The following is a 27854-nucleotide window of genomic DNA, read 5'->3' on the forward strand; positions in this document are numbered from 1 at the left end:
GAGTTGGACTGAAGAGTCTGTTTCCGTGCTGTACATCTCTATGACGCTATGACTCTATGACTCTAAGTTGCAATCAGCCAAGAGGTGAGAAAAGGGAGAAATTCTCCCACATCTCTCTCCATCTTGAACACTAAACATAATTATTCCACAGGACTCCTATCATTCCCAAATTCCTAACTCATCCACAATAGCTCCACCTTTGCTGTCAGGTCATCAGCGATGTTTAACCTTGCTTTCTGGCTCAGCCAATCAGAATCCCTTTATTGCTGCTCTTCTCTTTTCTTCCCTTATACATTTCCTCACCGTCTCACCGACTGGACGGGCAACCAGCTAAGCAAGAAACATGGAATGGTGGAATTCTGAAACAGAAAGAGGAATTGCTGGAGAACCTCAGCAGGTCCGGCAGCATCTGTGGAGTGAGAAAATCAGAGTTAATGTTTCAGGTCCAGCGACACTTCTTCAGATTCTGAAACACAAGTTCTGTTTCTGTCTCCACAGATGCTGCCAGATCTGCTGAAGTTCGCCAGCAATTCCTGTTTTAGTCTCAATCATCTAATCCCTCCATTCATGGTTGAAGTTTCCTTTCGATGCATATTTCCATTTGTGATCCTTGTTGATATTCTTATATTAAAGGAGCCAATTGGATGTATATTGTTGATGATAGTAGTGTAGAAGTTGAATGGTATTGTTGTTTTCAGAAAACTTTCTCTGTGAGAATTGACTTCAAATAGCAATGTTGCCCCAGGGCCATTTTTCATGAATTTCTAATTAAATGGTGTCAGTCTCTACAGGAAAATACCATTCTGATTACACGATATATTTTTTTAAAGCAAAAGAGCAGAATAATTTTTTTAAAATCAATTACACAGAATGGAAGAGTACTCAGAATTGCTCAAGTTCCAAAAAATAAGATACAAAGATGGGTGAGAACCAAAGCTTATGTCCCCTGGGCTGTGTCTGTCATACCATTTCAGTTTAAACAGAGAAACACAGAAAATAGGAGCAGGAGTTGACCATTCGTTCCTTCAAGCGTACTCCACCGTTCAATGTGATCATGGCAAAACATCCAACTTAGTACCTGGTTCCCGCTTTCTCTCCATACCCTTTAGCCATGAGAACTGTATCCAACTCCTTGGAAACATTCAATGTTTTGATCAAAACTGCTTTCATTGGCAGACAGGCTAACCATGCTCTGGGTGAAGGAATTTCTCTTTATTCTAGTCCTAAATGGCCTACTTTGTGGGTGGCACAGTGGCTCAGTGGTTAGCACTGTGGCCTCACAGCGCCAGAGTCCTGGGTTCAATTCCCGCCTCAGGCGTCTGACTGTGTGGAGTTTGCACATTCTCCCCGTGTCTGCGTGGGTTTACTTCGGGTGCTCCGGTTTCCTCCCACAGTCCAAACAAATGTTAGATGAATTGTTAGGTGAAGGGATAAAGTAGGGGAATGGGTCCGGGTGGGTTGCGGATCGGTGTGGACTTGTTGGGCCGAAGGGCCTGTTTCCACACTGTAAGTAATCTAATCTACTCTGTATCTCTGGACTGTGACCCTGGCTCTGGACTCCCTAGACGTCAGGAACATCCTTCCTGCATTTATCCATTCAGCTTCTTATCTCTTCCAAGCCAACAATGAGGAAAGGTGCACCACAACATTGGTCGAAAAGCTGTGAAATCCCTGGAAAATAGCATGAATATTGGAGGTATACTATTCATGAACTACAAACTCTCAGCATGAAATCTTTATAACATACAGTGTAGTCTGATTGAGTGTTTGAATAATTAGACCAATTAATTGCATGCTCCCTGCTCATTCCTCCAGCAAGGATATTAAACGAGTGCAAAAGTTCTACTTTTGCATTTTTTCTGAACCAGGTAATCGACAATCCCAATGATCAAACACACCAGAATTGCAACAACAATCGCAATCCAAATCACCTTCCATACACTACTGCCTTTTGGGTGCTCAACCAGAAGTGCAGGTACAAAGACATAAACCTTGGCCACATTAGACATTTCAGATGACTGTTCCTGTTTATCGTAGGCGCAGAGAGCGAAGTAGAGCGTTGTCCCGTTTTGCAGTTCCGTGTTTTTGGGAACAAATGTGAATGTTTCCCTTGAGCCAAATGGACGTGGATTCAAGTTGGTGAGGTTAACCAGGGCAGCTGCTGTGAAGTTGTCCCGTAGCTGGAGGAGGTGGTCACTCATTCTCATCTCATAGCGGGATGCTGTGAAAAGGAGAAATGAAAGAAGAGAGAGAAGAAATTAATGTGTTCACATCTAAACTGAACAATGGTGACTTTCTAAACCAAGGTAAAGGGTGGAACCTGGAGGAAACAATGGGATCTTGGTTTGTGGCAGGACAGCAGAGCAACCCATGCTTCATCTCATTTTGGAAAAGTGCGCCACATCTTATGCCAGTCAGGCACTGGGCAGGTCTGTCATGAGCCAGATTTTTGGGGGGAAAGGTTTTGTGCGTTGGAAAAGACCCATCCACTGAGAGCTGCTGGCCAATTTATCGATGTTGCTCAGTGACACTTGGGAACCATTGGCTGCTGCTGGCACTGCATACACCTGAGGGCCAAGGAAGGACCCAGGTAAGTGATGGCAGGAAGTGGGTTGCTGGATGTTGGGTTGTTGGGTGGGAAAGCTGGAAAGTTTGAACTCAAGCTGAGGGAGTGAGGGGTGCAATGGGAAGGCTGGCTGCCAGTGGACAGCACACCCCTCCCATCTAAACCCTTAATGCAGTGTCCATTTCAGTATCGTTGAAAGAGGGAACCCCTCTAGAAAGCTCCAAGCCAATACGCCAGGCTTTGCTTCTTGTGCCCTCTGCAATGGGGTCCCTCCCCCACCACTAGATTAATACTAGCAGCAGCAGAATGTAGTATTAAGTGGGTATTGCCCATTTAAGCGACTCAAATAGTGGAATACTGTCATTGTGGAACTTTACCATTCATGGAAAAACAGCACGTTGTTACATTAAAACACAAACATCCCAATTTATTGATTAAAGTAGAACACAATCAATGAGTCATCATAGAATCCCTACAGTGCAGAAACAGGCCCTTCAGCCCAGCAAGCCCATACTGACCCTTCGAAAAGTATCCCACCCAGATCCATTCCTCTACATTTCCCACTGACTAATGCACCTAACCCACCCTGAACACTATGGGCAATTTAGCATGGCCAATTCATCTTTGCAGCAAATCTTTGGATTGTGGGAGGAAACTAGAGCACCCAGACGAAACCCACATAGATACAAGGAGAATATGCAAACTCCACACAGACATTCGCCCGAGGCTGGAATCGAACCCACGTCCTTAGCAATGTAAAGTAGCAGTGCTCACGACTGAGCCATCATGCCATGTCTACATTCACCATCTCACTATGACCTGACATGGTTACTCTCTTCCTCTGGTGAGTGCATTTTGTCTGTATAGGATATCTCCACTGTTCATCAGCATTCACCGACAATCTATTTAATTCAGTCCCGCAAAGGAAATATCCATATAAGTGGCCAATGTTTAGCAACAATTACCTGCTCCCTCATCATAGTCCTCTCCTGGTGCAGTCCATTCCAACACAACTTTATTTTGAGCTAATGTTGCTTGAAGGTCTGTAATTTTACACGGTGGAATGTCAACATTGAGTGTTCCTTCAGCAACTGAAATGGATCCTCCTGATCTGACCCTGTTGAAATCTCCTATGTCAGCCTCAAGATCATCCACATTGACTGAAGGTCTTGGTGGATTTGTTTTAATTTTGCCTGCATGATGAGGAAGACACATATCTTAATTAGACCCAGACCGCACAGACTTAATGAGCATGACCGTTTCACCTTGATCTGCAGGACTTGCCTCCAATTTCCCACAGGACATGTTTCTGGCCTTGGCTACATGGTGTGGGGGAATAGGTGTGCAGAAACTCATACAAACACAGAGAAACACAGGGAGAAACACAGGAACTCTTAATGTTTCGAGTCTGATATTAGATGAGAAACATAACTCTTTTTCTGTCTCCACAGATATGACCTGACCAGCTGTATTTCACCTGTACTTTAGCTTTTAATTCCAAAGCTTCTCAGTGAAGAAATTTTGCTTCAACCCAGTCGTAAATGGCCAAGAAGGTAAAATCAATGACTGCAGATGCTGGAAACCAGCTTCTGGATCAGTGCTGCTGGAAGAGCACAGCAGTTCAGGCAGCATCCAACGAGCAGGCTCATCGGATGCTGCCTGAATTGCTGTGCTCTTCCAGCACCACTGATCCTAAATGGCCAACAACCCATCCTGAGCCAATGATGTGTACTTGTAGAGTTCCTGACCAGGGGAATCATCTCCCCAGCACCAACACTATCAAGCAGCATGATCTGATGTGTAGTTATCCCCCGAACAATTAAGCTGACATTTCTCTTTCCAGAGCAGCTTCCTGACCTGCAGCAGGGTTCTGGCATTTTCTGGTTTTATTTCTGCCTCTTGTTTCAATTTGAATTTTTCCTCTTTGAGTTCATTTCTTCTTGTTCAAACTGTTGTTTCTCTCTGCCCATGAATTTGCTCTTTTTATCATCTTGTTTTATTCTGAGTCTCTTGCCAAACAGTTTTGTTCAAACTCTCTTCTCTCCTTTGGCTTTGGTCTGAAATTTAGTAATGATTAATGTTTTGCTGGTTTGGCCTAAAGGTGTGACCACCTCCTTGGAAAAGGAACAAACACATGAACATCATGGATTGTTCTGTGGGGAAAATGCAGCATGAGGAAAAGGTTTTTATAATGCAGTAAATGTTTAGGTGGATTGTATTGTTTGAGAACCTATAAACAAATATGACACCTAAGATACTGTAATGAAAGGTGTGTAATTTATATATATATATTCTACATATTTATATACATATATGTAATAACTTCAATACTTGTTTGCTTGGACAGAACTTGAGTAATGGGAGAAAAAAAGCAGATTGAATGTATGGATAGGCAAGTTATGCTCCAGCTTCATAGAAGTTTAGTCAGGCTGCCCTTGGAATTTGTGTACTGGAAGGATGTGGATGTTTTAGAGTGCGGAGAGAAAAGGTTTACCAGGGTTGGTAGAGACATTGCCATGGAAAATATATTCATTAATATTGATTGACAGCTAACAGTCAAATTTGTTAAATTTTTAACCAAGTGGGTTGTTTCTAATTGGTCAGGCCCTGAGAAATTAACCAATGACCGGCTGTCACCTACTTGTTGAGTTGCAGTAGGGATAGAGTGTGTACATGTAATTTCTGTCTGTCAAGGGCCTGGTGTGTTATTACATGGAACTTCCAGCCCACACAAGGGCACCACACTGCAAGCCTGATGGACGACCTTAAACCAGTTGTCGGCATTATTCCTCGCACTCTTATCCAGCAAATGTAGCCCAAACTTACACCTAATGTCAGACACTGTGTTTTTGGTTTGATGTCAGTGTGTATTTGTTGATGGACACCATTTGTTTTATTACTGCACAGTAAGAAAGGGAAACAGGTAGCTTCACTTCTTGCTCAAATCTTTGAGATTGGATAACAATTGCTGGATAATCCTGAATGTGCCTGGAATTACATTGACAATGGATTTAAGGCAGTCAGCTAAACCAAAGCAAAAAACAATGAAACCAGATTTCATTCTGGGATCTGACTTGTCTCGTGGGCCCATCAGCTGCAATAGAGCTAGGGTTAGGTCAGTTAGTTTTAATTTTAAACTGTAATGTATAAAGAGCTTACAATGATGCCTGTCCAAGGGCCAACACACAATTATCAAATGGAATAAACTAGACGGCATTATGAAATCATTTTACATTGAGTTAGAGTTACTGATGGGAATTTGAGGAGGCAGCAGTGATTTCAACTATTGGTATCAGCATGCGTGACCCCAGTGCCACACCTTCTCAAGAATACTCAGTGTATCTTGCTCAAATTGGGCATTTACCAGGTCAGCCTTGGTCCAGGATGAAGGACCCTGAGAGGGGTGGGAAGGGTGTGAGCATGGAGCTGCCAGCCAATCAGAGAGGAGTTGCTCCTCTTGATTCAGCAGTGCCAGGAGCTAGGTGGTAGCTGTTGCCGGTATGACACATAAACGAGGCTTTGAATAAACAATGAACCTAGGAATATAGGTGAATGATGGTGGAAAAGGAGGAAGGACGGTAACTGGGTGAGGACAGTTGGCAGAAAGTGGAGAAAGATTGGCTCTCAGCAACCTACCCCCTTCCTAGCCTTTGGCGCCTCATTCAGGGGCTGAGTGACTTTGAAAGAGGGCCTATCCCCAGATGCCTGCAAGTAAATCACTTCTGCTGGCAGCTTATTCCATATGCATACCACCCTCTGCGTAAAAACTTTGCCCCACAGGTTCCCTTTTAATTCATCACCTCTAAATTTAAACTGATGCCCCCTCGTGCTTGATTCCCAAAACCTGAGAAAAAAACTGAGTGTATTCACCTTAACCCTGCCTCTCATGATCTTATACATGTCCATAAGATCCCCCCTCAGTCTCCTACACTTTAAAGAAAAAAAGTACAACTTCTTCAGCCTCTCCCTATAACTCAGACTGTTAAGTTCTGGTAACATCCATGTAAATTTCTTCAGCAGTCTTTGCAGTTTAATAACATCCTTCCTCAAACAAGGTGATCAAAACTGAACACCATACCCCAAGTGCAGCCTCAACAGCATCCTGTACAGCTGCAACTTCCCAAAGTCTATATTCAGTGCCCTCACCGATGAAGGCCAGTGTGCCAAAAGACTTCTTCACTACCCTGTCTACCTGTGACTCCTCTTTCAGAGAATGTGCGCCTGAGTTCCAAGGTCCCCCTGTTCCACTACACTCTTTAAGGCCCTACCATTCACCATGAAATTCCTACCTTGATTTGACTTACCCAAATGCAAGACTTCACACTTATCTACATTGAACACCATTTGCCTTTTCTCGTCCCACTTCCTTCAATGATCAAGGTCCTGCTGCAGTATCTGGTACCCTTCCTTACTGTACACAATACTTCCTGTTTTAGTGTCATCTGCAAACTTACTAGTCATGCCTTGGACATTCTAATCCAGATCACTGATGTAGATAACAAGCAACAATGGGCCCAGTACTGACCCCTGAAGCACTTGACTAATCACAGGCCTCAAGTCTGACAAGCACCCTTTCACAATTACCCTCTGCTTCCTACCATCAAGCCAGTTGTGTGTCCAATTTGCCAGTTTCCCATAGATTCCATGCGATCTAACCTTCCAGAGCAGCCTATCATGTGGAACCTTATCAAAAGCCTTACTGAAATCCATATAGACTACATCTACCCTGCCCTCATCAACCTTCTTAGTCACTTCATCAAAGAGCTCTAACAAATTTGTGAGGCATGATCTCACACACATGTTGATGAATCAAACCCTGTCTTTCCAAATGCAGGTATATCTTATCTCTCAGAAACTTCTCAAGTAACTTACCCATCTCAGATGTTAAGTTCACTGGTCTATAGTTCCCATGATTTTCTTTGCAGCCCTTCTTGAATAATGGCACTACCCTCCAGTCTTCTGGGAGCTCGCCCGTGGCTAACGGTGATGCAGAGATGTGTGAGGTAGTTGACTTCAGAAAAAGTAACAGGAATGCAGAGTACTGGGCGAATGGTAAACTTCTTGGCAGTGTGGATGAACAGAGAGATCTCAGTGTCCTGGTGCATAAATCCCTGAAAGTTGCCACCCAGATTGATTGGGTTATTAAGAAGGCACATGGTGTTTATTGGGAGGGACACTGAGTTTTGGAGCATGAGATCATTCTTCAGCTATACAAGATACTGGGAAGGCCGCATCTGGAGTATTGCGTGCAGTTTTGGTCACCGCATTATAGGAAGGTTGTGGATGCTTTGGAAATGGTTCAGAGGAGAATTACTCAGATATTGCCTGGTATGGAAGGAGAGTCTTATGAGCAAAGGCTGAGGGAAGTGAGGCTGTTTTTATTGGAGAGAAGAAGATTGAGAGGAGACTTAATTGAGATGTACAAATTAACCAGAGGGTTAGCTCAGGTGGACCTTTCCCTCGGATGGTGAAGGTGAACATGAGGGGACACACCTTTACATTGAGGGGTGATAAATCTAGGAAGATATTAGGGGTAGTTTCTTCACTCAGAGAGTAGTAGGGGCATGGAACGGCCTTCCTGCAACAGTAGTAGACTCACCGACGTTAAGGGTATTGAAATGGGCATTGGACATACATATGGATAATAATGGAATGGGGTAGGTTAGATGGGCATCAGATTATTTTCACAGGTTGGTGCAACATTGAGGACCGAAGGGCCTGTGCTGCGCTGTAACATTCTATATTCTGTGTTAAAACTATCTGCCAGGATCCCTGCAATTTCTTCTCTAGCCTGTTTCAGTGTTCTTGGATATATCTGGTAAGGACCAGGAGACTTATCCATTTTCATACATTCTAATCCATCCAACTCCTCCTCCACTGTGATATGGGTTGTCCCCAAGATATGACCACTAACTTACCCAAGTTCCCAACTCTTCATGTCTTTCTCCATGGTAAATGCAGAGGAGAAATATTCATTGAGGACTTTGCCCATCTCCTGAAGTTCTACTTTGTCCACTTTGGTCTTTGAGGGGCCCGATTTTCTATCTAGTTATTATTTAACCTTTTATTTGCTGAAATAACTTCTATGGATTCACCTTAATTTTCTCAGCCAAGGCTATCTCGTGCCCCCTTTTTGCCCTCCTCATTTCCTTCTTCAGTAAACTCCTGGATCCCTTATTTACCTCCAGAGATTCCCTTGATCTCAGCTGCCTGTACCTGAGGCATACCTCCTCCTTTTTTCTGGTCAAAGCCTCAATATCTCTTGTCCTCCAGGGTTCCCTGTTCCTGTCAAACTTGAGTTTCACCCTTCCAGGAACATATCGACCTTAACCACAGCTATCTCAGTTTTAAAGGCTGACCACATACCGGAGGTCCCTTTGCCTGAAAAGAAACTACTTCAATCAACCCCTGCAAGCTCCTGCCTAATTCCATCAAAATTTGCCTTGCTCTCATTTAGAAATTGAAACTGTCGACCAGTTTTGTCCCCCTCCATCACTATTTTAAGATTAATAGAACTATGGTCACACTGGTCCCAAAGTACTCCCCCACTGTCACCTCAGTCACTTGTCCTGCCCTATTTCCCAAGAATAGGTCGAGTTTTACCCCTTCCGAGTAGGACCCTCCATATACTGTTTGAGGAAATGCACTTTCCTGAACACACTTAACAAATTCCAGCCCTTCCACATCCTAAACGTTGTGACAGTCCCAGTCTAGATTGGGAAAATTAAAATCCTCTACTACGGCAAGCCTATTCCTCCTGCAAGTCTCCCTGGTCTCTGCATATTTGTTCCTCCAATTCCCATTGACCATTTGGGGGCCTATAGTACTACTACAGTAACGTCACCACCCGCTTCTTATTTCTTCGCTCCACCCACAAAGCCTCACTGGACGATTCTTCAGTTATTTCATTTCTGATTCCTGCGGATGCCAAATGTTGTTTACCATTTTCTGTGTATCCCGGTATGTAAAAGGAATGTCCTCCTGTTCGGATCGCTGCCTTTGCCTTCCCTTCCTTTCCCTGCACACGTATTTTAAAGTTGTATCTTCCAATTTCAGAATACTTGTGGAAATACTTTGTGTAAATACCATCATTTTTGACAATGTCAGCACCTAAAGGCAAGGAAAGGGTAAGTAGCTGCAGACTGAGTGAAGCATGGAATAATTACACAGTATTTGGATTGGCACTGATATCACTGATGACAAGTGCAAAGTCAAATTCATCTAGGAATTCTAAGTTCAAATCCCAATCACTTTAATTGTTTTGTGAGTTGTTACCAATGCAAAATATCTTTTGTTATATGATTTATTAATACAAATGAAGTTTTAGGAGTTAAAAATTGGTTTTGTGCTGCTTCTCAGCATTCATGAGCTGCTCATTCCAAGTCTGGTGTAGATAGGAAACACTTTAATGTCATGCTATGATATAGAGGAACCAGTGTTGGACCGGGGTGGACAAAGTTAAAAATCACACTACAACAGATTATAGTCCAATAGGTTTATTTGAAATTACTAGCTTTTGGAGCACAGCTCCACAACCACCTGATGAAGGAGCAGTGTTTCAAAAGCTAGTGCTTCGAAATATACCTATTGAACTGTAACCTGGCCTTGTGTGATTTTTAACTTAATCTTATCCTGCCATCTGATGTACAGATGGGAACTATGTGTCCCCTGCAATACTGACTGCCACTGCGTTTAAGAGTGTATTGAGCAGGGAAAAGATGCTGAAGCCAGCCTTCTGTGGTGGAGTTGCACAGGAGGAGAGACACCATAGATCTTGAGGGAATGGGGCATCCTCAGACAGGAGTAGGAGCAAGTAGCCAAGAAGGTTAATGCCTATTGTCTGAATCTGAAGGAGGCATTATTTTTTAATGTATTCGCTCATGGGATGTGGGTGTCACTGACTGGGCCAGCATTTATTGCCTGCCCCGAGGTGCTATTGAGAAGGTGATGGTGAGCTGCCTTCTTGAATTTCTGTAGTCCATGTACTGTAAAGAGACACACAATGCCTTTAGGGAGGGATTTCCAGGATTTTAACCAGTGAAAGTGAAGAAATGACGATATATTTCCAAGTGAGGATGGTGAGTGGCTTGGAGTGAAACTCACAGACAGTTGTGTTTCCATGTTTTGCTGCCCCATCCTTCTGGATGGAAGTGTTCATAGGTTTGGAAGGTGCTGTCCGAGGATCTCAGGCGAATTTCTGCGATGCATCTTGTAGATCGTACACATTGCAGATACTGAGTGTTGGTGGATGAGGGAATGGATGTTTGTGGATGTGATGCCAATGAAGCCGGCTGCTTTGTCCTGAACAGTGTCAAGTGTTATTCAACATAGAGAAGTATTGAATTATCAGTCCATTGGGTGGTTGGGGGGTGGAGGGAGAGGAGTGGGGCGGGGGATGGTATGTAGTGAAGTGGCAAAGTATTGCTTGCCCATGTTTGACCTGAAGCCATGAAAATTCATGGAGTCCAAAATCAGTGTAATCAAAGCCTATATTCCCTGCAAGCACTGCTTTCAGTTTCGGAACAGTCAACAGGCTTAATTTGTCATACGTTTTGTGTTCTGGATGTTATACTGTAATTGGATACATGTACATATCAGGCACTGACAGTATGAATATACATTCCACTTTATAGAGTCACATCATCAGTCTCACCCAGGCCATCATCAGAAAGTTCCTGTTCAATTGTTGGGCCGGTGGGTTGTTCAATAATAACCGTCACGTTTGCAAACAGGACGGGTGAGAATCTCTGACTGACTTCTGCATAAATTGTCCTACCACCAACCGAATCCTTTTCACTGATGTGCACATTGACCGTGACCGGGGGAACTTTTTCATCTGCTGCTCGGGATGTCATTACAATACTTATAACCTGTTCAATGCCAGGATTCAGGATGGCAAAATTCCAAGTACCTGCCTGGGATAAAAATATTTATTTTCAACATCTGGATAAATAAGAGCTTCTGCAAATCCTTCTTTAGAATTTGAGTAATATTGAACAGAGGTAATGGGACACCTTTTACAAATGCCCTCAGTGTCACTTATTGGGGGAGAGAAAAATAAATGGACATGGCGCCCACTGTGATCAACACTGAGTTGTTTAGCACAGTGAATAGGGGACAGAAAGGAACAGAAGTTCAATAAGTGAATAATGAAAACCATCATGGAGGGAGTTCAGTGCAGGGAAGTATGAGATAATTCACTCCATCGCCAAGAAAAATTGAGAATAGTAGTTGTGGGAATGATCTAGATGGATCACATTGTACTAATGGACAGCTACAAGAATGTTAGCCTTCATTTCGAGGGACTGGAATATAATGGTGTGGATGTTATAATCCCAGCGGTGTAAAGCTCTGGGAATACTGCATCTGCAGTATTACTTTCTCCCACCAGGAAAGATGGAATAGGTTCTGAAGAAGGGGCATTGGACTCTATTTCTCCCTCCACAGATGCTGCCAAACCATTTGGGTTTCCCAGCAATTTCAGTTTTTATATATTTTATATATTGCCCAGATTCTTTGTAATGGTCCTGCTGTGATGAGGATTAAATAAGGAGGAAGTGTTTTTAATGAACTGAGATGGTTTTGCTATAACTATAGACAATTTAGGGTGATTTAATCAGAGTGTGTATGGTAATCAGAGAATTTTATTGCCTCCATTGGGAGCATCCAGACAAGATGAGGGAACAGCTGTAGAGGTTGAAGTGAGGAAACACACAAGAACTAATTGAAATTTAAAAGTTTGATTTGCTGCTTAAATAAATTTTCAACAGTGAGAACAATGAACATTGAAAGGCAAATATATCAAGGCGCATGGAACCAAACTGAGTACATTGATTTGAGATACAAATCAGCCATGGTCTCACTGAATAACAGAAGTCATTTAAGGGACTGACTTGTCTTTCTTACATGACATTGAGGTACCATTGATCAAACTGTGTACACTCGGCAACAGAAGACATAAGAACTGAAATAAGAACATCAATCCTACCCTGTCATTTGACCAGATCATGGATGATCTTCTACCTCAATGCCATTGATCTGCACTACCTCCATATCTCTTAATGTCTTCAACATCTGGAAATCTATCAATCTCTGTCCTGAGCATACTCTCAAACACTTTAGAGTGTTTAATACTCTTTACTTGAAAGTGTGTCAGCAAAATTGGGGTGAACTCAGGATTACCCTCGCTTATGATGCCTCCATGGGTTCCCAAGGCTCTCAATGGCATTGAATGACCCTAATGCCCATGTCCTCACCAATGCATTGGCAGCTGTACCATGCAGGAGTGACGTATTGTAACATAGTGATGAATTGTAACTTAGCCATTTTGTTTCATTCCATTTGTACTGTGTACTCAACCAACTAATGGCAGAGATCGTGTAAAAGACGGCTCTGTATAATGGACTCTTGTTGAAATAGAGGATGGTTGATAGTAAACAAGCTGCTTTCTAATAACTCTACTGGAAAACATGATTAAAATGATACCATGCACACTGCAAAGCATAAAAAAATCGAAGGAGACATTTTGATCCCTACCTGTGCAGTGCCAGGAATGCTCAGACGTGCCATATGTGTTGTATTATCAATTTTAAAGTCATTGCTGTTGTACATCCTTCCACTGGGGTCATATACAAAAATATCTGGTGTCTGCTTCTCCCATGTGATGACAAGAAAAGTATCATTCCCAACGGTCTTATCGATGAAAACTGTTTTGTTCAACCAACTGTCGTCTTCAACCTTTGTTGCAGAACTTTCAAGCTGGGACCAAAGAAATGGATCTTTTGAATCTAACATTAAGTTAACACACGGGTATTGAGAAAGTCACTATCTGAGGAATAACGCACCTGAATTGACTGTTCACTAATGTCACCATTTCCTGATACCATTGAAGAGAAGGCATCGGTTAATCCAGTTGCATACACATTATCAGTGGCTGCAAACTGTCGACCCCCTAGAGAATGGAGACGGCAAGAAAGTTATAAACATGGATCAAATACATGGTAAATGGGCAATGCCAATTGAGACTGAAATGAAGAAGGAGGCATCAGAGATTTCTGCAATGTGACAGTAACTGCCCAATGTAAAATTGTTTGGAATAAAACTATTGAACATGTGAACATTGATTTTAATCTTGTCTGATTAGCAGGAACAATGTGTAGTTGAGGGAAGAAGAATTAAAATGGCAGTGGTAGCCATTATGTTCCCATTACCTGCAATATTAACAGTTAGCTTGGAGAATCAAGCCTGACTGACTAGAAATATGGACATGTCCATGACTTTTATTGTACATCAAAGTTGTGTGACATCACTTTAAATAAATAAATCGACTTGGCTAATTTCCTGTTAGCTGTAGATATGGACAGTGCCAGGAGTAAAGTCCCACCAACTTCCTGTCGCAGTCTGCCTAGTAATTGGAATGTTCTCAACTGAAATTCCTTTGTCCAGTATTTTCACTGAGGGCCCACCCAATTCATTTTAAACCTGTGAACACTTCCACCACAATAAAAGTTGGGAGCAGAACTCAAAACAACAAGGCTTGAAGTTATGTTCCTCTCCCAAGAATTCATGAGAAATTCTTTGTGTTCTTATTACCAGTCAGTGTTGACATCTGTTCCAGCTCTTTGGCTGCCTTTGGTCCTAATGCAATCGTGTGGATAACTGCACCACTTTGTTCCACCTCCGAGAAACAACTGCTTATCCCGCTGTCCTCCCCATCAGTCAGCAAAACAACTTCATCACCATTTGTAGGACCGTGGTCATCACCAAGTACCTGCAAAGCCGTTAAGTTATTGTCAACGTGGGAAAACTGAAAAATAAAATGAGTTACTAAAGTTTGCTGAAGCATTTCAGTTTCTACCTGAAAACCAGCCTGGATTCCTGCGCAGATATTTGTCCCTCCATTAGCTGTTGTAGGTAGCAATTGGACAAGTTGATTCCTCACACCTTCATTATCAATCACTTTCAAATGTGATTGAATAGTTGCAGCACTGTTAAAAGTGACAATTCCAACTTGTGATTTTGCTTCAATGATCTGAAGTAAGAATATCTCCGCTGCTTGTCGGAGTCTGTTAATACGATTCTCCTGTTGAATTAAAAAAAGACAATGTAATATGCAGCTCACTGCCATTTAGCTAATTTATTTATAAATTGCATTTAAAGTAATATTGATGAAAATTAATTTAAAACTCGTATTAAGTAGTCTGCTTTGTCCAAGATGGTTCAAGACAGGAAAATTGCAGATGCTGGAATCCAAAATAGATGGGCAGGAGGCTGGAAGATCAGAGCAAGCCAGGCAGCATCAGGAGGTACAGAAGTTGATATTTTTTGTGTAATCCTTCTTCAGGACTGGGGGTTGGTGTGGGGAGCTGATGCAGGAAAAGGGGGAGGCGGGGGCAGGGTGGTGAAGGAGGGATAAGTGAAGACAGGTAGAGGGTACGACCTGGTTGGTCAATGGGAGGTTTGATTCTGGTTGGTGGCAGGGAGCTGTGGCAGGGAGGGGGAGGGGCTCGGAAGGGAATCAGGGTACAGGGAGGGAGGTTATTTGAAATTGGAGAACTTCATGTTGAGTACTCTGGGCTGTAGGGTGCCCAGGCGGAAAATAACGTGTTGTTCCTCCAATAGGAGCTGTGGTTTGTTTTGGCAATGGAGGAGGCCAAGGATGGTCATGTTGGAAAGCAAGTGGTTAGGGAATTGAAATAGACCGTGACTGAGTGGTCCGGTCAGCCAATGTGGACCCAGCAGCGATGCTCAGTGAGCCATTCCCTCAGTTAACATTGGGATTCCACGGGAGGTACAGTTAGTAAGTTTGCAGATGACACTAAAATTGGAGGTGTAGTGGACAGTGAAGAAGGTTACCTCAGATTACAGCATGATCTTGATCAGATGGGCCAATGGGCTGAGGAGAGGCAGATGGAGTTTAATTTAGACAAATGTGAGGTGTTGCATTTTGTATAAAATACAGGACTTATACATTTAATGGTCAGGTCCGAGGGATTGTTGCTGAACAAAGAGATCTTGGAGTGCAGGTTCATAGTTCATTGAAAATACAGTTTTAAGTAGATAGGATAGTGAATTAGGCATTTGGCATGCTTTCTTTTATTGGTCAGATCATTGAGTATAGGAGTGGGAGGTCATGTTGTGGTTGTACAGGATGTTGGTTAGGCCATCAAGGATGTTCCCAGGGTTGGAGGATTTGAGCTATAGGGAGAAGCTGAATAGGCTGGGGCTGTTTCCCCGGGGTGTTGGAGGCTGAGGAGTGACCTCATAGATGTGGAGCTGAAATGCGCATCAGCCATGATTGAATGGCGGAGTGGACTCGATGGGCCGAATGGCCTTACTTCCACTCCTATGTCTTATGGTCTTATGTTTATAAAATCATGAAGGGCTTGGATAGGATAAATAGACAAAGTCTTTTCCCTGGGGTGGGGGAGTCCAGAACAAGAGGGCATAGGTTTAAGGTGAGAGGGGAAAGATATAAAAGTAACCTAAAGGATAACCTTTTCATGCAGGTAATGTATATGGAATGAGATGCCAGAGGCAGTGGTGGAAGCTGATACAACTGCAGCATTTAAAAGGCATCTGGATGGGTATATGAATAGGAAGCGTTTGGAGGGATATGGGCCACATGCTGGCAAATGGGACTCGATTAATTTGGGATATATGTCGACATGGATGAGTTAGACCGAAGAGGGGGTCTGGTTCCATGACTCTATGACTCGAAGACTACATCCCGAGATGGTGTCAAGGTTTTTGGCTGCCTTAATTCAAGCAAATATTTCCTTTTTACAGATGGGATGTGGGTATCATTGGCAACAGCAGTATTTATTGCCCATCTCCAATTCCCTTTGAACTGAATGACTTACTGGGCATTTCTCTGAGACTGGAATCACATGTGCATCAGATAATGTTGGCAGATTTCCTTCCCTGAAGGACATTAGTAAAAAGGGCATTAGTTGGTTATTTACAACAATTATTGCCTTTTGTCCAACTGGCCAGCATCTATTGCCCATCTGTAGTTACCCGTGAGAAGATGGTGATGAGCCAACTTCTTGAACTGCTGCTGTCCACATGCTGCAGCTTGACCCACAATGCCTTTAGGGGTGAATTTCAGGCTTTTTCTTTACCTCACAATAGTGAAGGGATGGGAATATGTTTCCAAGTCAGCATGGTGAATGATTTTGAGGGGAGCTTGAATGTGGTGGTGTTCTCATGGCTCTGCTGCCCTTGTCCTTCGAAAAGGAAGTAGTCATGGGTTTGGAAGGTGCTGCCTGAGGATCTTTGGTGAATTTCTGCAGTGCATCTTGTAGACAGTACGCACTGCTTCTGCTGAACGTTGGTGATGGAGGGAGTGGATGTTGTGGATGTGATGCCAATCAAATGAGATGCTTTGTCCTTGATGGTGTCAAGCTGCTTGAGTGTAGTTGGAGTTGAACTCCTCTAGGCAAGTGGGGAGCATTCCATCACACTCCTGTCTTGTGTCTTGTAGATGGTGGACAGGATCTCAGGGGTCAGGAGGTGAGTTACCGCAGTATTCCTAGCATCCGAAGTGTTTCTGGTCAGTCAGGGGATACCTGGACCATTGTCTACATTGTCAGATAGATGCCAGTTTTTCACTGTACTGGAAGAGCTTGGTTAAGGGAGTGTCAAGTTCTGGGGCACAAGTCTTCTGTACAATTGTCGGAATGTGGTCAGGGGCCCGTAGCCTTTGCAGCATCCAATGTTTACAAACACTTCTTGATCTCACATGGAATGAATCAAACTAGCTGAAGACTGGCATCTGTGATGCTGAGGACCACTGGAGGAGGTCCAGATGGAACTTGGCATTTGTAGCTGAAGGTTGCTGCAAATGCTTCAGCCTTATCTTTCACACTGTGTTGGATTCTTCCATCATTGAGGATGGGGATATTTGTGGAGCGTCTTCCTCCATTTAATTGTTGAATCGACCACCACCATTCATGACTGGATGTGGCAGGACTGCAGAGCTTTGATCCATTGACTGTGGAATCACTTGTGCTGTTTGAATTACAAGTAATCCTGTTTGGTACTTTCACCAGATAGACTCCTCATGTTCAGACCTGCCTGATGCTGCTCCTCCACTGAAAACGGATTGATTCCCTGGCTTGATGGTAATGGTTCAGTGGGGTATGTGCTGGGCCATGAGGTTGCAAATTGTGCTGAAGACAATTCTGCTCCAGGTGATGGCTCATAGTGCCTCATGGATGCCAAGTCTTGAGTTGCTAGATCTATTCAAAGTCTGTCTCATGAAGCACAGTGTTAGTACTGCACAACACAATGGAGGGTGGTCTCAGTGTGAAGGTGGGACTTCGTCTCCACAAGGATTGTGCAGTGGTCGCTCTTACTGATACTGTCATGGACAGATGCATCTGCAGACAGCAGATTGGTAAGGATGAGGTCAAGTATGTTGGTTCCCTCACCACCTGCTGCAGACCCAGTCTGGCAGCTAGGTCCTTTAGGACCCAACCAATTCGATCAGTAGTACTGAGGATCTAAAATTTGAATTTAGGCTGTTGTCAGAAGCAACAAGTATATGTAGATTTTTTATTAACCACAAAATGGCTTTTCATTTTAAAATAGCACAACAAGATGGCTGCAAGTAATGATTTGACTCTGTGAGCTTGAACTGATGCTTTGCTAAGTTGGTTGTATTTAGAGATAAGAGAAAACAATGGAGTTTTCATCATATGAATAATACGATGGTGATTTGGTGTTCGAACTAACCTTGAACTGCTACCATGACGATTTATGTAATTAAGACCCGTTTCCCAGGGAATATCATTGGATTAGCCTGCTGTCAATCATGTCACCACGGAACACAGAAGCTTTAACCTCTGCGTTGCTGGACAGAATTGCATCAATGTGCCTTAATTCAATAAACTAATGACCCTTGCTTTTTGACTGACCGCATTCCGTTGATTCTTTTGACCGATCTCGAACCAAGAGGCCCCTCTTGAGGGATCATAAATCTTCAGTATTGCTGCTGACCCCCTCTTGGTGGTGGGCATTGAACTGCTCCACCCAAAGTACATTTTGAGTCCTTGCCACACTCAGTGCTTCTTCTCATGTTTGTTCAACATGGAGGAGTAACAACTCATTAGCTAAGGGTGGACATATATCACAGAGTCATAGTGATGTCCAGCATGGAAATAGACCCTTTGGTCCAACTCATCCATGCCGTCAAGATAACATAAAGTAATCTAATCCCATTTGCCAGCACTTGGCCCATATCCATCTAAGTTGAAACTTTATTGCTGGAACAGCACAGCAGGTCAGGCAGCATCCAGGGAACAGGAGATTCGACGTTTCGGGCACAGGCCCTTCTTCAGGAATGGGCCTGTGCCCGAAACGTCGAATCTCCTGTTCCCTGGATGCTGCCTGACCTGCTGTGCTATTCCAGCAATAAAGTTTCAACTTTGATCTCCAGCATCTGCAGACCTCACTTTCTCCATATCCATCTAAAACCTTTCTAATCATGTACCCATCCAGATGTCTTAAATGTTGTATTTGTACCAGCCACCACTACTTCCTCGAGCATAGAAGTGTTTAGAGGGATATGGGTCAAGTGCTGGCAAATGAGTCTAGATTAGGTTAGGTTATCTGGTTGGCATAGGTGAGTTGGACCAAAGGGTCTCTTTCTGTACTGTACTCTCTGACCTCTATGTCCCCAAGTGTATAAGTCCTGCACTGATTTGCATTTCCAAAATGCACCACCCAACATTGATCTCAATTAAATTCCATCTGCCACTCCTCAGCCCATTGGCCCATCTGACCAAAATCCCATTGTATTCTGTGGTAACCTTCTTCACTGTCCACGACACCTCCAATTTTGTTGTCATCTGCAAATTTACTAACTAAAACTCCTATGTTCACACCCATTCAGTTAGGGATTTCCTTGCCCATGTTTAATCTGATGCCATGAGACTTCATGGGATCTGTTGTCAGTGTTGAGTATTCCCATGGCAACTCCCTCCTGACTATATACCACTGTGGCACAACCTCTCTGGGTCTGTCCTGTCAGTGGGACAAGGCACATCCAGAGATGATGATAGTGATGATGTCTGGATCTTTTTTTGGAAGGTATGGTTTTGTGAGTGTTACTGTGACAGGTTGTTGCTTGACTAGTCTGTGAGACAGTTCTCCCAACTTTGGCACTAGACCCAAATACAGGGTTGACAGGGCGGTTTCTGCCATTGTTTTTTCCTGTACTGAGGTCAATGCTAAGCAATCTGTCTGGTTTTGTTTCTTGTAATGATTGACACAAAGGAATGGCCTACTAAGCCATTTCAGACGGCAATTGAGAGTCAACCACATTGCTGTGAGTCTGAAGTCACATGTCAGCCAGCTGAGGTTAGGATGACAAATTTCATTCTTGTAGGACATCAGTGAACCAGATTTTTTTTTCTCGCCAGTTGACAATATCTTCATCAGTTGATTCTTAATTCCAATTTTTTTTAAATTGAATTCAAATTCCACTAACTGCCATGATGGGATTTGAAACCAGGTCCCCAGAACATTGGCTGAGTTGCTGCATTGATAGTCAAACGATACTGGAGCTGTGTCATCATCTCCCCCTTGAACGCGTGTCTCCAGAGCATTAGCATGGCTCTCTACATTACCAGGAGAAAGTGAGGACTGCAGATGCTGCAGATCAGAGTTGAGACTGCAGTACTGCAAAAGCACAGCAAGTCAGTCAGCATCCCTGCAGCAGGAGAATCTATGTTTTGGGCATCAGCCCTTCATCAGGAGTCTCTACATTGCCACCCTGACATTACTGCTATAACAATGCCTGCTCTAAAATTCTACAGTGTTCTGTCAAACTCTCGATATGTGCTTTGTAGATGACAGAGAGGATCTGGGAGTAAGGAGATGAGCTACTAGTTTCAGAATATCCAGCTTCTGACCTCCTCTAACGTGCTGTGCGAAGCCACACAACAGCACAAATGTGGGTCTAAGTCAATACTTTCTGTGAAATAAACTTTACTATTGACCTTACCAACGTCATGCTCCCAGAGACATCAAGGACTAAGCACAGAGCACGGTGTTTGGCCTGTAGCAGTGTAAAGGTCGGTATCACTGAACCACTGTAGGGTGAGGGATTGTTTCTGAAATCCTCCGACTCACTGATTACGTCCCAAGTGCTCCTGAAGTTGCACAGTTTGTTTTGCATGTTCGGTGCGTCAGGATTGTGAGTCTTATCGTCACAGAATTCAGTCACCTGGATGTTTTTAAAAACAAGATGCAACAGGTTAAAGAGGCTGCAGATAGATTGTGGTGGGGATGGGTTATTTTTTACCCTCCATACCCAGGAAAAATACTGTTGGAAATGGTCACCCACCCATTGTGAAGACCACAGGATTGATATTGCATTGATTGTCTCGGATATCACACAGATGTCTGACAAGAAGGTATCCACAATGTAAGTTTGCAACTACCCTCAGTCTTTAAAATTTATCACTAATTTATTGATAATATCATAAAATGTGTTTTAAGCAAGAAAAGGGCAGAACTGTTAAATCCTTAAATGTTTCAAGTTTGCTCCTTGCCCTTCCCCAATCAATGGCATCCGATAAGGGCAAGACACCAAACTGTGCATTATCATCAATCTCAAAGGCCCTGCTCTTTGCAAGAGGAAGCTGGAGATGTGGAAAATGCAGGTCACTGCTGTCATCCATTGAAGAGGAGACACCTTCAATCTGCAGTAAAATGGGGAAAGTGATGCTCAGGAATTGAGGAGATGGTAAGGTGACTCAGTAGTTAGGAGAAAGTGAGGACTGCAGATGCTGGAGATCAGAGCTGAAAATGTGTTGCTGGAAAAGCGCAGCAGGTCAGGCAGCATCCAAGGAGTAGGAGAATCGACGTTTCAGGCATGAGCCCTTCTTTAGAAGATTCTGAAGAAGGGCTCATGCCCGAAATGTCGAGTCTCCTGCTCCTCGGATGCTGCCTGAACTGCTGCGCTTTTCCAGCAACACATTTTTGACTCAGTGGTTAGCACTGCTACCTCATTAAAAAGGGACCTGGGTTCAATTTCAGCCTTGAGTAACTGACTGTGTGAAGTTTGCATGCTCTCCCCGCGTCTGCATGGGTGCTCTGGGTGCTCTGGTTTCCTCTCATCATCCAAAGATGTACAGCCTGGGTGGATTGACCATGGCAAATGAGGTTACCGGTATGGGATAGAATTCTCTGTGGAAGGTTGATGGCAAACCCAATGGGCTGAATGGTGTCTTTCTACACTGTCAGGATTTTATGAAATTGCAGGTTTCCATCGAATTCTCCCAGAGCACTGCTGCCAGTACAAAGACTTCAGTTGGCTGGACAGCAGATTTATGACACAGAGGTGACAGCAATAATGTTCGATTCCTGCGCTGGTTGAGGTTTCCATGAAGGACTGTCCTTGTCAACCTTTACCCTCACCTGAGCTGTGGTGTCTGTCTGGGTAAGGCATCACACGTTGCCTCAATCCAATGGGAGAGCAGTCTTGGCCTGGTAGAACTATGGAGACTTCACTTTATTTTTATATTAATGATTACAGTATAGATATCTCTGGCAGGATCGAATTAACTATGACAGGGACATGGTGATTCACTTTCTTGAGGCACAGCAGTGTCAATTGTCTGCACTCTTCGTCACGTTAGGGGATTTCAGTGATAATGAAAGATTAATGAGAATTTTCAAAGTTGGGATTAGTGTTGGACTTTGAGGAGAACCTGGAGGTGGATGTGCTGCTATTGTTATGAAGATCCTTTATTATCAATGGTTTCTTTGAGGATTTGTGTTGAAAGAATTGCTGACAATCATTTGTTTGTAAACTCATGGAAGACACATGGACCTTTTTCTTAGAAAGGTCATTGAGTGACACATTGGACCAATTTGTTAAAGCCATTTCTTGGAAGTCACATGGTTTAAATTAATTACATGCAGTGATTTATTGGAAATCACATGCCTTGGTTTCTGGCTTGGAAAAGTGAGGACAAGCAGATCAGAGTTGAGAGTGTGGTGCTGGGAAAGCACAGCAGATTAGGCAGTATCTGAGGAGCAGGAGAATCAACGTTTCAGTCATAAGCCCTTCATCAGGAATGTGGCTTGAGGGCTGTGGGCCTGAGAGATAAATGGGAGGGGGGAGGGGTTGGGGGGAAGGGAGCTGAGAATGTGATCGGTAGATGAAGGTGGGGAGAAGGAGATGCGTCGGAGAGGAGGGTGGATAGATAGGAAAGTTGATGGACAGGTCAGGAGGGCAGTTGGAGGCTTGGGACTGGGATATTGAGGGGGGAGGGGAAGTGAGTAAACTGGTGAAATCCACATTGATCCCGTGTGGTTGCAGGGTCCCAAGGCGGAATATGAGGTGTCCTTCCTCCAGGCATCAGTTGGTAACAGTTTGGCGATGGAGGAGGCCCAGGACCTGCATGTCCTTAGTGGAGTAGGAAGGGAAGTTAAAGTGTTCAGCCACGGGGCGGTGGATTGGTTGGTGGAGGTTTCTCAGAGATGTTCTCTGGAAAAATCCACAAGTAGGCGTCCTGCCTCCCCAGCGTAGAGGAGACCACATCGGGTGCAATGGATACAGTAGATGACATTGGTGGAGGTACAGGTAGATTTCTGTTGACTGTGGAAGGATCCTTTGGGGCCTTGGATGGAGGTGAGGAAAGTGGTGTGGGCGCAGGCTTTGCACTTCTTTCTGTAGCAGGGATAGGTGCTGGAAGTGGGGTGTGGGCTGATGGGGGGGCGTGAGTTTGGTGAGAGAGTCGCAGAGGGAATGGTCTCTCCAGTACACTCTAGGGGTGGAGAGGGAAATATATCTGTAGTGGTGGAGTCCGTTTGTAGGTGGTGGAACTGGCAGAGGATGATGTGATGTGTGCAGAGGTTGATGGGGTGAAAGTGAGGACCAGGGGGTTTCTGTCCTTGTTGTGTTGGGAGGGGGTGGGGTTCAAGGGTAGAGGTGTAGGAAGTGGAGGTGATGCGCTGGAGGGTATCGTCAATCACATGGGAAGGGAAATTGTGATCTTGGAAGTAGGAAGCCATCTGAAAATTTCTCAGGTGGAATTGGTCATCCTGGGAACAGATGCAGGAGAATTGGGAATAAGAAATGGCAGTTTTCCAGGAAGTAAGGTTGGAGGATGTGTAGTCTTGGTAGCTGTGGGAGTCGGTGGGCTTGCAGTAGATATCCGTTTTTAGTCAGTTGCCAGAGGTGGAGATGGAGAAGTCCAGGAAGGGGAGGGAGGTGTCCGAGATGGTCCTGGTGAATGTGAGGTCGGAGTGAAAGGTTTGGTGAAGTTGATGAACTGTTCAACCTCCTCGTGGGAGGACGAGGTAGTGTTGATACAGTCATCAGTGTAACGGAGGAACAGGTGTGGGATGGTGCCGATGTAGCTGTGGAAGATGGACTGTTCCATGTACCTGACAAAGGGGCAGGCAGAGCTGGGGCCCATGCAGGTGCCCATGGTACCCCTTTGGTTTGGATGAAGTGGGAGGATTGGAAGGAGAAGTTGTTAAGGGTGAGGACCAGTTCAGCCAGGCATATGAGGGTGTCGGTGGAAGAGTACTGGTTGGGATGGCGTGAGGGGAAGAAACGGAGGGCTTGGAGACCTTTATCATGGTGGATCAATGTGTATTGGGACTGGATGTCCATGGTGAAGATGAGGTGTTGGGGGCAGGGGAAACAAAAATCTTGGAGGGGGTGAAGGGCATGATGGTGTCCCGAACATAGGTGGGGTGTTCCTGGACTAATGGGGACAGGACGTTGTCAAGGTAGGCAGAGATGAGTTCAGTGGGACAGGAACAGGCTGAGACAATGGGCTGACCAGGGAAGTCGGGTTTGTGAACCTTGGTAGGAGGTTGAATCAGGCAGTGTGGGGTTCACGGACAATGAGGTTGGAGGCTGTGGGTGGGAGATCCCCAGAGGTCATGAAGATGTGGATAGTCTGGGAGACAATGGTTTTGTGATGGGAGGTGAGGTCGTGGTGGTGGGGGCAGTTGGAGCAGGTGTCTGCAAGTTGGCGCCTGGTTTCAGTGATGTAGAGGTTGATGCACTACACTACCACTGCGCCACCCTTATCTGCGGGTTTGATTGTGAGTTGGGGTTGGAGCAGAGGAAGTGGAGGGCTGTGCGTTGTGAGGGCGGGAGGTTGCAATGGGTGAAGACGATGGGTAGTTTGAAGCCATCCATGTCACGGCCGCAGTTAGAAGTGAAGAGGTCAAGGAAAGTAACAGGCCAGCATGGGGCTTCCAGATGGATGGGGTGTGTTGGAGGCGAGAGAAGGGGTCTTCGTTGGGTGGGCGGGAGTCTTGATTGAAAAAGTGGGCCCAAAGGCGGGGGATGAAATGTTCAATGTCGGGACACATGTCGAACTCATTAATCCAGGAGCGTAGTGGGATGAAGGTAAGGCCTTTGCTGAGGACTAAGCATTCATCCTCAGTGAAGGGGGAGGTCTGGGGGAAGAGTAAAGACACGGCAGGGCTGGGAGCTGGGACCGGGGTGGGGCTGGAGATGGGTGTGGGGGCAGAGACAATCACTTGAGTGACTATAGGGTCAGGAGTGATGTCATCAATAGAAGTGACACTAACACTGAGGGTGGAAGTGGGGCTTACAGCGGTCTGTATGGTGGGGGGGGCAGAGGTGACATCACACGTGACGGTGACGACATTGCAGACTGGTTTTCGGTGAATGATGTCACTGCTGGCAGAAGTGACGTCGGCGAAAGTCTCATTCATGTCCAGGTGAGTAGGTGAGTGACTTTTTCAGCGCAGAAGTGGCTGTGCCGGTGGCAACTGTGGGGGTGGAAGGGACGTGAGAGTAGGTTTTGCATTTGTGCCAGAGGCAGTGAATCTCGCAGCGATGGTGGATCCTGCGGCAGTCACAGAGGTGGTTGTCTTCCCAGCAATCGCAGAGGTGGTTGTCTGGTTGTCAATATTGTGTGGAATTCAGTTGCTGAAATGGTTATCCTCTGCCTTTCAAAGAAAGCTCTTTTGAGGGACCAGTGTAATAACCAAACACTGTGTGAGCTGTTCTCCTGGAATACCCTTTGAACAATTTATGTTGGCGATTACAGAATAAATTACATCTATAAGGATCCCTGTGATAACTGTCTATCTTCGATATCCATGTACCAGGAAGCTGGATGAAAGCCTTATCCTTATTATTCATGTCCTCGTTCCATATCTCTGTCGAGAACTTTGTTTTGTTTTTAATTGACAAATGTCTGGCTATTTCAAAGATGTACCATTTGTGACTTCCACTTGTGTTTTTGCATCTTTTTTGAGTAATTTTGTTTTATAATAAATCAATAATTTTATTCCTGACTAGAGACGCTTATTTAATAGATCTTTTGTATTCTAATTTGAAAATATAGATAAAGCATCATTGGCTATGTTGGTAACTGTGTAAAGTAAATATATTCGTGTTGGGAACAATGGAGTGATGGCACTGGACAGAGGCAGTCCAGTCCCCAGTCTTGGGCACAACACCATCCATCTGCTTCCTTTGCTGAAGATTAAGGTCCTGTTGAAGAAGCCTTAGTGACAGATACAATGCATCCTGCAACTGGTACACAATCCAGCCGCTGTGTGTCAATAGTGGGGCAAGTGAATGTTTAAAGTGGCTGATGGAGCTGACCAAGTGTTTGATGGTTTGATGGTGTTTGTTGTTACAGTCACATTGGAAGCAGCCCATCATGTTTTGACTTCTGCCTTGTTAGTTTTGGAGAGGCTTTGGAGAGTCAAAGTGTGAGATTACCCAACAACAGCAAAATATCACAGATGCTCGAAATCTGAAATAAAATCTGGAGCAAGAAATGAAGTTAATGTTTCAGGTCACTGCAGAAGTATTCAGAGACTATCCGGTCTTGAAAAAGTTCATCCGGAATGTATGTGACTTGTTCAATTCTGTTGAAGAGCCATATTAGATTGAAGAATTAACTCCATTTCTCTCCTCAGTTGCTGCCAGACCTGCTGAGTCTCTCCAACACTTGCTGTTTTTATTTACTTGCTCGTCCAGTTTAGTTTAGGGTCAATGGTAATCTTCAGGAATTCAGCAATGGTAATGCAAGGGGAGGAGGTTAGATCCTCTCTTGTTGGAAATAATCATTGCCAGACATTTGAATCACAAAAATATGACTTGCTACATTTCAGGCCAATCGTGGATGCTATCCAGGATTAACTGTCTGCATTACAGACCACGTAGTTAGCTGAGGAATAATGCATTGAGTGGAACACTGTACAATCATCCTCACTTCTGTCCTTATAGCAAAAGGAAGGTTATTGATGGGCAGCGAAGGTTAGTTGGTCTGAGGACACTATTCTGAGGAGATCTTGCAGGGGTGTTAGCAATATTGGACAAACATACCTCTCAGCAGCTTTACTTACATTTGATAGTCCCTGTATGAACAAAATTGAGGAGGATGCAGTCTGTTTGCTGTCTGGATAAAATTCACAATCCCTTTTCGGCAGTCCTGACTTAGGATCTGTCTCACATGCTGAGCAGGATCTGCCTGAGCAATCAGCAAGCTGTCCTCTAATCTCTTTTGAACATCTGGAAGTAAAAATGATTAAAGATAATTCCTTGATTCCAAGTAACATTTTGACAATGAGAAATCACTGAATAAGGTTGAAACTTACAACATTTCCTCCGTACCATTTGCAACTTTCATCTGTCATTTCCTTGCTGACTAATAAAGGTTATAGTCAACCACTTTCCTCAGGAAATCAATTTTTCCTTTCCACTCTCAGCCCTTTATAATTTTAATTCACTTCAATTAAATGTCCCCATAGTTCCCTCTTTCCAAAGATAAGAACCCCAGCCTATCCAGTCTTTATTCATTCTTCATTCTCTAGTTGACACAACATCCCAATAAATCTCCTTTGTACCCTCTTTCAGTGTATACATACTGATGGACGTACGGTTACCATAACTGTTCGGTTATGTCTCACTGGAGTAACACACTGGAAACCAAGCCCCACTATTCCCACAGTCATCACATAAGTAAACTTTCAAGATTTTAAAATGTAGCCAAAATTCCCAATTTTCCCATCTTTTGGATCCAAATTGACAGAAAGCATGGACCAGGAATTTAAACTTAAAAGGAATGACTATTTATTACAAATAAATAGATTCTAACTGCAAATAAAAATAATTATGATCAGTTAACACATAACGCTACTGGTTAAAATTCTAACCTACTAATAAAATGCCCACGACATACACACATACAAATAGACACAAAGAAAAGGGCATTACAGGTGGAGCGAACAATTGAGAAGACCAACAGGATTTGCTCAGATGCTC

General features: G+C 44.0%; 1 protein-coding gene across 1 annotated transcript in view; it reads right to left on the reverse strand.

Annotated features, from left to right (window-relative positions):
- Positions 1 to 500: 500 nt before the first annotated feature.
- The window catches only part of LOC122554701 (calcium-activated chloride channel regulator 1-like), a 56015-nt gene continuing 28661 nt past the window's right edge, over positions 501 to 27854 (reverse strand). The window contains exons 5-14 of the mRNA XM_087990426.1: positions 26936 to 27101; positions 20577 to 20798; positions 14424 to 14648; positions 14159 to 14336; positions 13411 to 13517; positions 13103 to 13324; positions 11220 to 11481; positions 9509 to 9676; positions 3532 to 3759; positions 501 to 2221 (exon numbers count right to left, since the gene is read on the reverse strand). Coding sequence (XP_087846552.1) covers positions 1824 to 2221; positions 3532 to 3759; positions 9509 to 9676; positions 11220 to 11481; positions 13103 to 13324; positions 13411 to 13517; positions 14159 to 14336; positions 14424 to 14648; positions 20577 to 20798; positions 26936 to 27101 — 2176 coding nt within the window. The 3' untranslated portion in view covers positions 501 to 1823. The remainder of the gene's footprint in view (positions 2222 to 3531; positions 3760 to 9508; positions 9677 to 11219; positions 11482 to 13102; positions 13325 to 13410; positions 13518 to 14158; positions 14337 to 14423; positions 14649 to 20576; positions 20799 to 26935; positions 27102 to 27854) is intronic.

The sequence above is a fragment of the Chiloscyllium plagiosum genome, unplaced genomic scaffold (assembly GCF_037043375.1).
Source record: "Chiloscyllium plagiosum isolate Xiang-an unplaced genomic scaffold, Cpla_swu_hap1 HiC_scaffold_9, whole genome shotgun sequence".
In the NCBI taxonomy this organism is placed as follows: domain Eukaryota; kingdom Metazoa; phylum Chordata; class Chondrichthyes; order Orectolobiformes; family Hemiscylliidae; genus Chiloscyllium; species Chiloscyllium plagiosum.